Genomic DNA, 13,515 nt, shown 5'->3' with positions numbered 1-13,515 from the left:
TATATAATTTTTTTCTTTTTTTAATGAAAAACTTTTTTTAAAAAAAGGATTTTTACAGCCAGCTTATTTGATGCTCTCTGTAACCACAACAGCTTGAAATCTTAATTTTCCATCCAATTTAAGTTTAATCGGCAGCAGGGACGTAATAATATTATGTCTAATTCCCGTGTGAGATCATTTTTGGCAATACACACTCGGTACAAGAAACAAACGATACACGCAATATGGGCCTCATTTTTCCGAGCTGGATATAAATTTATTTGCAAATCCCTCACAGGGTCGTTTACCGAAGAAGTGTGGTGTTTTTTTAAAAAGAAACGAGATTTTATAAATGGATTACACTGTCAGCTTTAAATCACTTACTTATTTCAGTTACACACACAAATTTAATTAAACGGTTTGCAATAATCAATCAACTTCCTATTAATGACCTGACATAAATGAAGACAAATAAGACTGGCCGGTCAACTGACAAAAGTAATGGCGCCCTACAAAAAAAAGGAGTACGGCAGTAATATTATTAGGAAGATCACAATATTGACTCGGCTTCTGATGCTTAAACACTTTGCATTCGAGGAGATCCTTGAGGATTATACACTCTGGAATGAAGTTGTTGCTTCCCTGAGGATTTGAGTGAGGAGTGAAAAGTCACAGCGGATGAATGAGAGCAAGACGCGGGAGGTAGCCGCATTGTTTGGATCCAACGGCGAGCTGGTTTGGAATTTCGATGAGTTGCTTAAGGGTTGTTTAGAGTCAGAGCGGAGCGAGTCGTGTGAAGCGCGTCTCGCTCTCCTGCCCCCGTGCTTTCCTGCCGTGCCGGTCTCCATGACGACCGGAATCGCTGGACTGGTTCTTTTCACGTCAGTATGTACATGCACGAACAAGCACTGAACGAAGCAGGAGAAGCGTAGCTTATGGATGTTATGGACGGTTATGGACGGTTAGGGTGGAATCAGTGTAAGGGATAATCAAATCAAAGTAAAGGAATGAAAATAAACTCAAATAAACCCTTGTTTTTACATGATAACGCTCATCCAGTCATCATAACTGATACATTGATCATGATCAGAAACCTAGATAACAACTCCCAGCAAGGAAATTAAAAACTAAAAATGTTACAAGCAACTAACAGTGACTTTATAGTGCACTCCACTAAGTGCACTACTTACCAAATGGAATGATATTAAAGACTGAGCCATATATTCCCCTTTTTTCCCTAAATGTTTTTTCCTTTTATATAGATTTCTTGCTTAAATGAGTAAGACTCTATCGGCCAAAACACAGTATTGGTGCTGATTTAACTTTCGGCTGATGCAGAGCGTAAATAATTCTTAAAATGTAATTTTATTTTCATTATGATTGTAAATGCCATATTAGACCTGAGTTTATATTTGTTGTTCAAAAAATTGAAGAACATAAAGACACTGCAAAACTGTGATGTTTTTTTGTTTTTTTGTTTTTGCTGAAATAATCATTTAAAATGAAATTGTCGCTTATAATTTCTTTTTGGTAAAATCTTTTAAGCGAAAAATCTGTAGTGTCCGTAACCATATCAATGTCATGTTGAAATATCTTAACAATTTTGCATTTTACTGTAGAAATAATACACTTATTCAGGTTTATGTATTTTTTAATGTGAACTCTAAATCGACCAAGTTTCATCTGAGTGACAGTTAAGATCGTTGAAAGATTTGAATTGCAAAAAGTTACAGACACTACAGGCATAAATTGTATTTAGCAAATGTGTTTATTTTTATATGATAAAAATATAAATGTGTAGCATATTTACAAAAAACTAAGCATGAATTGTGAGATAAGAATTATTATGAAAAATGGTGTAACATCTGGAAATCCACTTTATCACCTAGGTGAGATTTTTTTTAGCACCCGTACCATGTTTTGGCTGCAGGTTCCTTGGTCATTTATTTAGTATCTGAGTAACTGGGAGCAGACTGAACCAGGCCCTGAACAGTAGTGTAATGTATAATTATTTCTTACCTGCACAAAGGCTCCACGAGGTCTTTATCCAAGAAGTCGTGATCTTTCTTCACAGGCGTAATGTCGATGGGAAACTGTGAATCTACAATTATAAGAAACATCATACAATCAAACAACGCTGTTTCTCACTCCGATAACGAGCTCCAGTATTAATTGCTCCTTAATCGGATGAGCCTAAATGTTTTGTGCATGTTCGAATTAAAAGCAGAAGCACTCGGCTTTTCAAGGGGGGGAAAGAAAAAAAAAAGATTAAACTAAGCACCGCATTCTTTCCAAAAGTGATAGCCAAGGCCGACAAAGCAGCTAACTTGTTTTGGAAATCTGCATGCTAATTAAAAAAGGCAACGTTCATCCGGTATTCCCCGGGCCTTGTGCGAGCATTACGTGTTACAAGAAACACGGCGCCAAGCTTGTGCAACGGCACGGCCAGATCCAGACTACACTAAAAACTCACATTCCACGGGTGCAATTAAGTTTTTTCTTTTTACTCTGAGGAAACGGTACTGCGTTTCACATTAAAGGAAAACCACAGGCTGGCTGCTCTAACGCCACAAAGCCAAATGCATGAAAAGACGGGCTGTCTGTAAGACGTAAGAACAGTTCTTATGGAGTGAATGAATCATGGTGTGTGTCTGTGTGTGTGTATCTAGCTGTCCATCAGGTTTATTCGGTCTGGCGTTTGTAATTCCTGGATAATGTATTGGTGTTAATGTAACCTAAAGGAGGCTCCTCCTGGTCCACGCTTACAGGTTCTGGGTAAAGCCCTTTCAGAAAAGGTTAGATTTAAAGCTCCTTCAGTCTTATTCTGTTCAATGAACTTTCGAGGAATCTCGAATACACTCATTCACTAATAACCTGCGATCAGGATGAATTAATGCTCATAATCTTTCAACTTGAAGCGTCAGAAGTGTATTCCCTGATTTTATTATAAAAAAAAAACGTTGTCAAGTTAATGATTCTTAGAAGACTTAGGAAGTGTGTATCAGATCAGCAGCAGCAGAAGGGGGAGCTGATGAGACAATACAGACAAACATGGCTACAGTGAAAAAAAGAATTGAATCTTTATGCTTCTTTGCTCATCAATTGACCCAAGCCCATTTTTAAAGCCTGTTTATAAATGTGACTGATGCTCTCTTTTGTTTTATCTGCACTTGCATCCTCTCACACGCTCACAAAGTGAAAACTCTTTAAACACTGATAGATTTTCGCATATTGATATTATGTCTACTTTACTGAAATAAATTGGGTTTGTAATACGCTTGTTGTTAGTTTTTCAGCTGCTGCCACTGAGGGGTCGCCACGACGGAGCATCCGATCAGCACACAACTTGGCGCAGGTTTTATGCCGGATGCTCTTCCTGACGCTACCCTCCCATTTTATCCGGGATTGGGACCGGCACTGCATGTGCAATGGCTGGAGTTCGGGCATTGGCTGGGAATGGAACTAGGCCCTTAACTTTACTTTAAACTAAGTTTAAAAAAAACGATTTTAATTTCTTTTGGTCAATTTACATATTTTACTTAAATGTAAATTGTGCTCTTTTTTTAATTATGCTTAAAAAATTATGTTTTTTGTTTAGTGCACAGTCAATTAAAGGAAATGCCAAATTTATTAAATAAATTAATATATAAATAAATAAAAACCAACAAAAAACTGAACTAGCAATAAATTTTAACTACAGTAGTCTTTCCATATATAAAAATAAAAATATATTTCAGAAATAAACTATTTTAAAAAGGTTAAAAGATGCTCCACTTTATGTAGTGTGATGAAATCCCTTGTGCAGCGCGCCCACAGCGTAAACGCCACTCCTTCATTAGCCTCTCAGCGGCTCTTAAATCTGATCTTGATGTTTATTATAATGTATTGTTAGAATTGTTCTATTTTAGTATACATTTTTGTTATTTTCTCCTTATTGTGCCTAATTTAAAAAAAGATTTTTTTAAAATTGAAGTATGTATTTTTATAAATAAAATATATTGCGAGTATTTAATTAAATATATATAAATAACATTATGTATATAACATAATAATCATGTATCTTGGAAGATATTCACGTCCAAAAAGTTCGTATTCAACAAACCTTTTGTCCAATTTGTTACGAGAGATAATCACGAGGTAATCCTAACATAATAATTCCTAACACATTTTACTATAAATAACATTTGCGCGTTACCTTAATCGTGTCCTGAAGGTGTACAAGCTTTTACAATCCACTGTATTTAAACAACGATAAGATAATCCAAAATATTTATGGATAATAGTTCGCCGAATATTATTCCACCGGCTCTACTAAAACACATGCAGTTACTGTACAGGAAGATGATTGACGGATGTACAGTATACTTTGATGCGGCCAAACGCCGAAGACAAGAAAACTAAAAGGATGCAAAAGTTCATCTGTACTGAAGATTTGAAGACGGTGACACTGGAGACTCCTTCCGTGTTTTTTTTTTTTATTAATAGATTTAAACTATATGCAACTTCCACAACACTACTAATAATGCTGCTACTACTAAATTAACCTAATCAACACCCTCTGATCAATCCGATTTAAGACTGTGATATATAACTTATAGTAAATGTGAACTTCCAGGAAGATTTCCCGTATTTTATTTAGCACATTTTCCTAAAACCACTTGAACTTTGCTTTCATTGCACTTTTCCTTAGCAGTAAAAGCGGGGCCTCTTTAACATCTACTTTGTACAATCTGAAGTCTCTATGCCGGATGAAGCCTCTCTTTACGAAGACGGAAGACTGTTTTTACAGCGCTGATGAAACGCCGTCGTTCCCATGCCCTTTCTCTTTGAGTGATGTTTGGATTGCAACTCACACTGGTCCGAGTCCGTCCTCCTTTCTGTCAGCGCTAACTTTAACGAACGTTAACGTTACTCCTTTTTCCAGACCCCATTCAGCAGCTGCACAAATGAAACAGCGATGCGTCGCGGACACGCCGCGCACGACGAATGAATTAGCGCGGGTCTCTGTTAAACGTCCGAGCTTCTCTGAAACAACTTCCAAAACTAGCAACGTCGGTCTAAAATCACAATCTTGGTCAGGCGGTGACGCCATGAGGCCGTTCGAAAAGGCTGAATGTGGTAGCGCTGGGGCTTCTGTAAGATAAGTAAACGTACAGTGTGTACAGTATGGCTTCGCTTTTAGGGTGGGACGAGGTCTTGGGTTTTTAGGTGGTTGAAGTGTTTGTGGAGGGGTTACCTTCGAAAAGCTGAGCGTACTGCGGGAATCCTGCAGCCCGGAGCCACTCACACGCTTCCTTCGCTTCAATCTCTGCAAAACATAACCAAGAATTCCCTTGAGATTTATGTACAACACGGATTTATAGATATGTTTGCATTTGTAGTGGAAAAATCACTTAAATCATATTGACTTTCATTTAGAGTTTGCTCATTTAAAAAGGGATTTTGGAAACATTACCGATCATCACACCTTCATACTGTAAAGCCTTTCTTATAACAACGGGTGTTAGCTTTCATAATACAACTGTATTAAAGTTTTATAACAACCTTATGTCACTTGAGTTAAAGTGGAGTTAAATCACACATGAAAACTGATTACAAGTACTCTCAACCTTTTAGCAATGCTGTATAAATATTTATGTAAGTTTACATCACGTGCTATAAAGTGCTCGGATAGAGGTTATGTACCCTTATTAATACCAGCCTTTAATAAAGTGGTGTAAATAATCAGAAGCATCAGACCAGTTACACCAGTTAAAACTCCACCTAAGGACATTTACATTTCACTTTTAAATCATACACTCGTGTGAGTGAGTTCTCACTGTAATCACCTTACTACCGTAGCTTTAACCTTGCAAACTACATCTTACACTTGAAGACGAAATAAGAGGACGTTATTACAATCTGCTTCCTTTTAACAGAAAAAAAAGACAGTAAGAAGGGACTTTTCATATATTTTTCATTTTGAGTTGTATGCTAATTATCCATGCAATAAAAAAAGAAAAAATTATAATAAATAAGACCGGACCAATCCTATGCCATGTTCTTCAGTTCCGCTGTATCAATTCAAAGATCGAGTCCGACTATACAACACATACAACTTTACACAAATGAAAAGAATATTCATAAAAACCGCGAGCTTATTCTGTTATTGTCTTGGATTTGCACATCTGTTTGTAAAAAAAAAATCTTTTTTAAAAATTGTTTTAGTATGCTAACTAGGCCCAACCTCCCTTCCGTGGCGCTGAGATCACATGACCTGAGACCTCATTATAATTTTCCTCAAACAACCCTCATGGCGGACACAGAGCCAACTCGGCAACAAAAAAAAAAAGAAGCAAGTTTTATACGTAATCAGCCAAGAAAAATCTTCACTTGTTTGGGTTCCCGACATCTTGTTTGTTTTGGTACCGTGTCACGTGATCGTTGCATTTGCATACTCGTTAATATTAGCGTCTGCCAAGGATGAGCCTGTATTTGGTATAGTGACTTTTCATTTTATTTTTTCTCTTTCTTACAGACGGACAAAACTTACATACTTTATCCGTAAACTATTAGGGCAAAAATTTTTAAATAATGATAAAATGTTTAAATAATCATGCTATTGATTCTGAGCCCATATTGTCCGGTACTAACTGCAATTACTTTCTGTTTACTGTTCAAAAAAAGAAAAAAAAATAGCTTTCCTTTAATTTTGGCATCATTTAAGACCTTTTGGTAATGTCCATAGACACATTTAAAATCGAAGCATAAAAAAAAGTGTACATAGCTACTACAGTTTACATATAAAAAATGTTGGACGTAACGTAAATCAAGCAATAGATTTTTACCCTCGTAAATGCATTGTTCAAGTTTAAGGACTTAGTCTAAAAGGAAACAAGAAAAACAAATGCTGAATGATGAGCCATAAGAGAATAAGAGTCCTGGTCACTCCAAGTGGTACATGCAGCATCTCAGGTGCTGGTGTGAACTAGGGTTAAGGCATTGCTTAGTGATCTGGATTGTTTAGGTACAAACTAATAACTCACACAGACACACCGGTATAAGTCCAGGACCCAGAACAATACAGCATAGAAAACAGCTATTAATCCAGCCGGTGTGGAGGAAAGCGAATGGTAACGCTGTTCCACTTCACGTCATCGCACATTAACACGCAGATTCTTCAATGACGTCCTTTTTTTCCCCTCTTTTTCCATAACATCTCCTGATGCTGTGATGGAAACTTCTCCTTGTGCTTTTAAACCGACCTCTTCAGATTCTCCAAACAAGATTTCTCATTACCGAGAACGGCCTCGACTCGAGACGACTCCTGTTCTCCTGGACTGTCACGACTATTTTTAGTCCCGAGCCACATCTGGTCTGTTTTTCTTTCTCCCTGTCCCTGCGTGAATACAGACTGGTATGCAGTTAGACAAAGCGCTCAGGATCTTCTAGATGACACGCAGATATCTTCTGGGAGATATCTGTTACTCTTTAAATTTATAGGCTTTTATGGACGCTTCCCCAAGGGGGGACACTGATTGACGTACCGAAAGGATCTTCGTCACACCTATTATGAGCGATGGAGTCTTGTGGTGGAAATAATAAACAATGGGTGCTTTTAGTTGGTTTTAGCGCTGGTTTTAGCGATGAGGCGTTTGTGGCAGGCTTTGACGTGACATGAAGGCCACGTGAGACTGAAATGTGCATGAAATCTGTAGGCATGAAAACAGCAAAACCCTATGAGGTGCCAACTTTACCATTATTGTGCCACACCTTAATGAGAGAAACCATTGCAGATTTATTGGAATGCATTTATTCATTCATTTCCCATACCACTTGTTTTGTTTGTGGTCATGAGAACTGGTGGGCGACACCATGGATGGGGAACGCACACACACATTCACACGATATGGGTCATTTGGAAGCACTAATCAACCTACAATGCATGCCTTTGGACTTGGAGAAACCCAAGCACAGGGAGGACATGTAAACTCCACACACAGACTAAAGCCTCCAATCCTAGAGGTGCGATGCAACAGTGCTTCCCCCTGAGCCACTATTTTTGTTAAACAGTGGTTTACTTGAAAAGCCTCCAAAATTTTGTCCTATTGACATTTTCTTTCCACATTTCAGAAAGCTGTTTTGAGAAAAACAGGCTTCTTTGTTTCCCGTTTGGATGTGACATCAACAGTGTTCAGAGCGATGAAGGAAATGCTGAGGAATCGGAAAGAGAGGAAGAGGAAAATGGAAAAGCTGAGCACAACAGCGCTAAACAGCAAAGAGAGAGGAAAATAACTGATAGATATCAAACTCATAGGAAATTAACTTAGTATCCAGCTACCAGGTTGTATTCACGAGGAAGAAATGGGTCCAAGTACACAAAACCCACCATCCGGACCACATGGACCTCTTCTAGCATCAGTCAAACCACAACCTCACCCTAACTTCTCCTCGAGTTTACTGAAAATCTCTGGGAGAAATAAAAAGACACTGGTTTATTTTGGGGTGTTTACAACATTTGGGGACGTCAAAATTTTTAAGGATTCCTAAAATAACAACCATCTTGCAATAACTGGAAATCTCACCATTTCCAAAATAATTAACAATAAATTGGGGAAGACTCTATTAGACTCTAGTATCTACAGTACATGCTCGTATAAATAGTGTAACCTCCTTGCATTCTACAAGTCTGTACTAATGCCATGTTATTTCCCTGAACGTTGAGGCATTGCTTTTTGATTGAATTGCTTAGCAAATATTGGCAGAGCAACGTCCTTGAAAACAAATGGACCGTGACCTAAGTTCAGCCAGATGCCTGCCAGGTCACCTCCTAGAGCTAACAGATCATGGTCTATTAGGCTCTCCGAACTCAGATACAGAAATCCGACTCTTTTCTATCAGACTAGCACTGCTGGCTCAAGTAATCATCATCTTAATACACTTAATTAAACCTGAGCTGAGTATCTGAAGATGTACCTTTATTCTGCATCACCTTCATACTATGACATTCTGCATTCACACTCGGGATCATTTCTTAGAAAAATAGCGAAATATGTGCAATAGTTAGGGGGTCATGATTGTGTCAGAGGTTGCACGCTGGTGCATCAGGTGACAAATCGGCGCCACGCCGCTTCAGGGTCCCCAGTTCAGTCCTAAGCTCAGGTTTCTGTCTGTGTCCAGTATGGCATGTTGTCAGTGAGTCCATGTGGGTTTCCTCTGAGTTTCTAGTTCCCTTTTGATATGTGACTACGCTGAAAATGTAAATATAGGTGTGCGATAATAGGCTGGTGTCCAATTCTTCAAACCATACACCGATCAGCCAATAAAAAACATGACCAACTGAACACCAACATTGAACAGCCATGGCTCACACACGGTCAGTCTGATCCCATTTCGATCATTTACCCATGGAATGTGCCAGATATACAAGTCTGTCCCCACCCCACAACTCACAGCACCCAAAGAACCGACTGGAAGAAACATCCCGGTGCCCGACCCCACTGCGTATCCGCAGAGGTCTTGCGGAGTCGTGCCACAAGGGGCCGGTGGCACAAGCGGAACCAAAAAACCTACGCAGTTATGATGTTAATGGTTTTGATGTTATGGCCGATAAGTGTCTATTCAGTCATTCACCTGTATGTTAACCTACCCAGGAACATGATGGACTAAGCACGAGGCAGGAACACACCCTAGAGGAGAAGCCAGTGTGCCTCATGGCTCCAGTGTAGAGTAAATCCAAATTAAACCCAAGCAGAGGATCAAACCTTGGAGGTGTGAGGTGGCAATGCTATCATCACCGTTTCCAACCCCTTAATGATAATCATCAATTTTACACACCATGTAGGGTTAAAGAGTGCCTGTTCTAAAGAACTCCCACAAGCTGGAAAACTCCCTGGTATGGGTCGCCAACACACTCATGCACATTGGAAAAACCTGTTCAAGAGAATTCCCTTTCATTGGAATACTTCATTAGAAGTTTGACACCCCTTACCAAAACAATCCCTGTGAGAACTGTCTATGCCTAAATTAGGAGAAATGACCTCAACTGGTGTCCCATCCAAAATGAAGCCCAGGATTGGATCCAGTAAGACACTGACCAGAACCAACTCCAGCACTGACTCAAGATGAACGCTTAAAGCATTAATAAGATAAAAGGAGTAGATTTAAACTATTTATATTGTTGTTTACACAAACAGTCGTATCTTAGTCATTCAACGCTAGAGCTAACATAATTGGCTTTAATAATGGATACCTATTAAATTCTAATTAGCGCTGAAAAATATTAGCATCCATTATTTATAACTTATTAAGTTTTAAGATTCAAGGTGGAATCTGGAAACCGCATGGATCCATAAAGCATTTCCAAAAACTGATTTTTTTTTCTCTTTCCAATAAATGTCCATTGGATATGCTTATATTCATTCACTTTCGAGTGTAAACTTAATAAACTGAACTGCTTGGGGTTTTTCTAGCGTTATGATTTACTAATAGATGAATAATTTCTACTTTAATCGAACGACTATTTAAAAAAACATTATCTAGTAAAAGTGCTGGTAATATTACTTTTGATATGTAATAAAATGTAACTGGACCTGTTTCTGCAAGTGAAAAACTAAAAAAAAAAAAATGATAGTACATAACTGTCTAAGGTAGCTCTTGAACATATGAGGAGTATATAATTAATTACATGAGTTAAATAGATCCGTGCAAATAGATCAGAAGCCTTGAATTAGAAGCTGTTGCATCATTACATAAATATTTGATGTTACTTTCTTAATATTTTTATGCAAAATTTTATTTTCACTCCTAACAAATCTATTTACACAATTCCATAATAATCATAAAATTTGGGTTTGAGCTTGAAGTTGAGTTTTAAAAGTTTGAGCTTTTTGATTATTATACAGTACGTACTGAAAAAAAGTGTCAAAATACATTTTAAATTAAATTAAAATTAAATTGAATTAAAACAACACAGGCAAAGCAATGATATATTAAGTCATATTAAAACAATAAAGGAGGGAGGTTTTAAAATTATGAGTCCAAATGACAAAATATTAAATTATAGCTTGATATGGCAAGTAAACTATGGTTAAAATTTGAGTCATTAAGTCAGAATGATCTGAGATTAAGTTTAAATAATGACAGCACCTTTTTTGTCACTTTTTCGCCATTACCCCAGATGTACTCTGTACCTGAGCCGAATCAGGATGAGGTATGAGCGATATGCTAGTAAAAGCCCAAAAATGCTGAGTGCGCTGTTTTGCTAACGCTCCACGTTTCTTGGGTTAGTTCAACCTCATGAGAGACATTTTCCACTATGAAGCGCTTAGACAAAGTCAGAACACTGAAGAAGTGTTCTTCTTGAAGAAGCACCGCGATGCCGTAGCTCATCTCCTAACAGTCTGATAGAATATGACATGACATGACTTACATTGTGGTTTGCTTTTATTTCCTAAAAGCTTGCGTAGAAAACTTTTCCTCCGTGCATACAGATATTTGAACGATAATCTCAGGCAAACTTTTAAAAAAAAAGTGTTTACTTACGGGAGATTTTCATCAGTGGTCCGTTTCGAGATGCTCTTCTCAAGAGATCAAACCATTCTATTTTTAACCACCTTCTTCGCTTTCTTTTTCTTTTACTGATCTCATCTGCTTCTTTCCCCACGCTCGGCCCCTCTCGATTTCCCTGCCTCTCTTTTTCCTCTCTCTTCCTGCAGTCATATACATGAACCCCAGTGACTCCCCTCGCTGACAGCCTCCCAAACCCACCCCTTTTTTCTCCTTCTCGCAATAAAACTGCTGCACTCCTTTCTGAGTGCTCTCAGCATAATTTTTGGCACTGTACTCCTGGCTGAATGCCACTGTGGCACGTCGTAACTTGGGACTTTTTTATATCCTTGCGGCCTGACGCAATCAAGCTACCAATACGTCATGGTCGCGGCGTCATCCCTGGGGTTCGTGCTCCTAACCGTCAGCTTAAGTTTCACAAATGCAATTGATTGGCTTGTTATGGTAATGATGCTAAATGTGGATATTTTTACTTGGAAGAAGTGCTGGAGGGGAAGTTTGTGAATTCTCAGAGATACCTCAGTTTAATCAAAAACGGGGCAGGAAAAATATGCATGCTACCCAAAAAAAGAAAAAATGGAAAACATGACCTCACGCCCAGGCAACCACCGTCCACCAGTGAATCAGTGAGTCCAGCATGCTCGCTTCATACCAGTCTGTAAAGCTCGTGGCTGGTCTCCTCTGGCCACCAGCTCGGAGTCTGTGGCCTGACTGGACGACTCGATGTGGGCGGAAGCCACAACAATCCGACCATACAAGCAAGACAAAGCACAACCAGCTCGCAAAATGCCACCAATGATTCTATTAAAGCCAAAAAAGGCATCTTTGTTAGAATTCAAACATAGTGTGATATAGATGTTGTACCACAGTGTTGTTTAATTCTCTAATCTAACTTTCATTTTCTTCCACAGTACCTGTTAAAGGCATGACAAGCTTGTATTTCTTAATCACCTTCAGTTAACTTCCAAGGAACCCCCCCCCCCCCCCCAACCCCCTATTTTAACCTATACACTTAAAATTCTGTCATGGTATCATTCCTAAAATTATTAGTAGCATGTAAACCAATTACACACTCGGCTATGATAAACCTGAATTCCAGACGATACCGTGTCGCTTCCTGAGATTAAAGAAAACATAATGCTTTTAAAGGGGTCGTGTTTGGGTATTGCGTTTCCGATAAAAGCCCGGTGATGCCTCTACTCTTAATAAACCACTTCATGTTATTCACTCCTCGATTCCCTAAATGGCCTTAGGTAAACTAAACCACCGTGAAGAGGGTAAGCTACAGGAAATCGCTACAGTTTTTACAGACATGTCTGCCACGAACCCCTCCTCCGCATAACTCAAACCAGACGTGAGGATGAATCAGACTCCTCGTTTGCATTGGACTCGACTCAGACACTGTAAATTGTGATCAAACCTGTAAACAAAGTGCTATGAGTTATCATGTGACAAGGTGAGCTGATTGATGGGAAAAGACTGAGCATGTGCTAAGGTATGACACATGACATAAATGGGTATGGCACATGGCATTGACTTTGAGTTGGCAGTGTATTTGTCAATGTTACATGTTAGATAGACGATGCATAGATACAGTATGTGTAGATATGCAGTGGGATAAGTACTAAAGTGATAATAAAGAGCTAGGAGCTTGTAATACATTCAATTTTTAAATGAACACACATTCAGAATAAAGGGAGTTGCAGCTTTCTAGGAATCATTTTAAAAAAACAAAGAGACTTGGAGACTTGTCTGATCTTGTTGAAAAGATTCCATTTTTATAATAAAGTATCAATTGTTAAATAAGCACAGCCACTACATTTCCCATGAACACTGGAACTTCGAATAATCGAATCAAAAAAAATATATGTTGTCAAACTGTTTTTTTTTTTTTTTTTTTTTTTTTTGGTGCATACTTTCGTATCCCTCCTGGCGGGCTGTCCGGCTGTGACATTGTGCCCAGAATTCCTGCCCCATGCCCACCGGAGC

The 13,515-nt window shown here is 38.5% G+C and overlaps 1 protein-coding gene across 5 annotated transcripts in view; it reads right to left on the bottom strand.

Moving 5' to 3' along the window:
* stard13b (StAR-related lipid transfer (START) domain containing 13b) overlaps positions 1–13,515 on the bottom strand; it is a 105,746-nt gene that overhangs the window by 10,125 nt on the left and 82,106 nt on the right. For 4 of the 5 annotated variants that reach the window (XM_053507185.1, XM_053507184.1, XM_053507187.1 and 1 more), the window contains 2 exons: positions 5,216–5,287; positions 1,999–2,080 (listed from right to left, as the gene is read on the bottom strand). In XM_053507185.1, the coding sequence (XP_053363160.1) occupies positions 1,999–2,080; positions 5,216–5,287 (154 nt within the window). Of the gene's footprint in view, positions 1–1,998; positions 2,081–5,215; positions 5,288–11,502; positions 11,665–13,515 lie in introns of those variants that run through there. The other variant, XM_053507188.1, reaches the window with a different exon arrangement.

The sequence above is a fragment of the Clarias gariepinus genome, chromosome 11 (assembly GCF_024256425.1).
Source record: "Clarias gariepinus isolate MV-2021 ecotype Netherlands chromosome 11, CGAR_prim_01v2, whole genome shotgun sequence".
NCBI classification, from domain to species: Eukaryota; Metazoa; Chordata; class Actinopteri; order Siluriformes; family Clariidae; genus Clarias; species Clarias gariepinus.
This window is presented reverse-complemented; position numbering and strand designations above follow the sequence as displayed.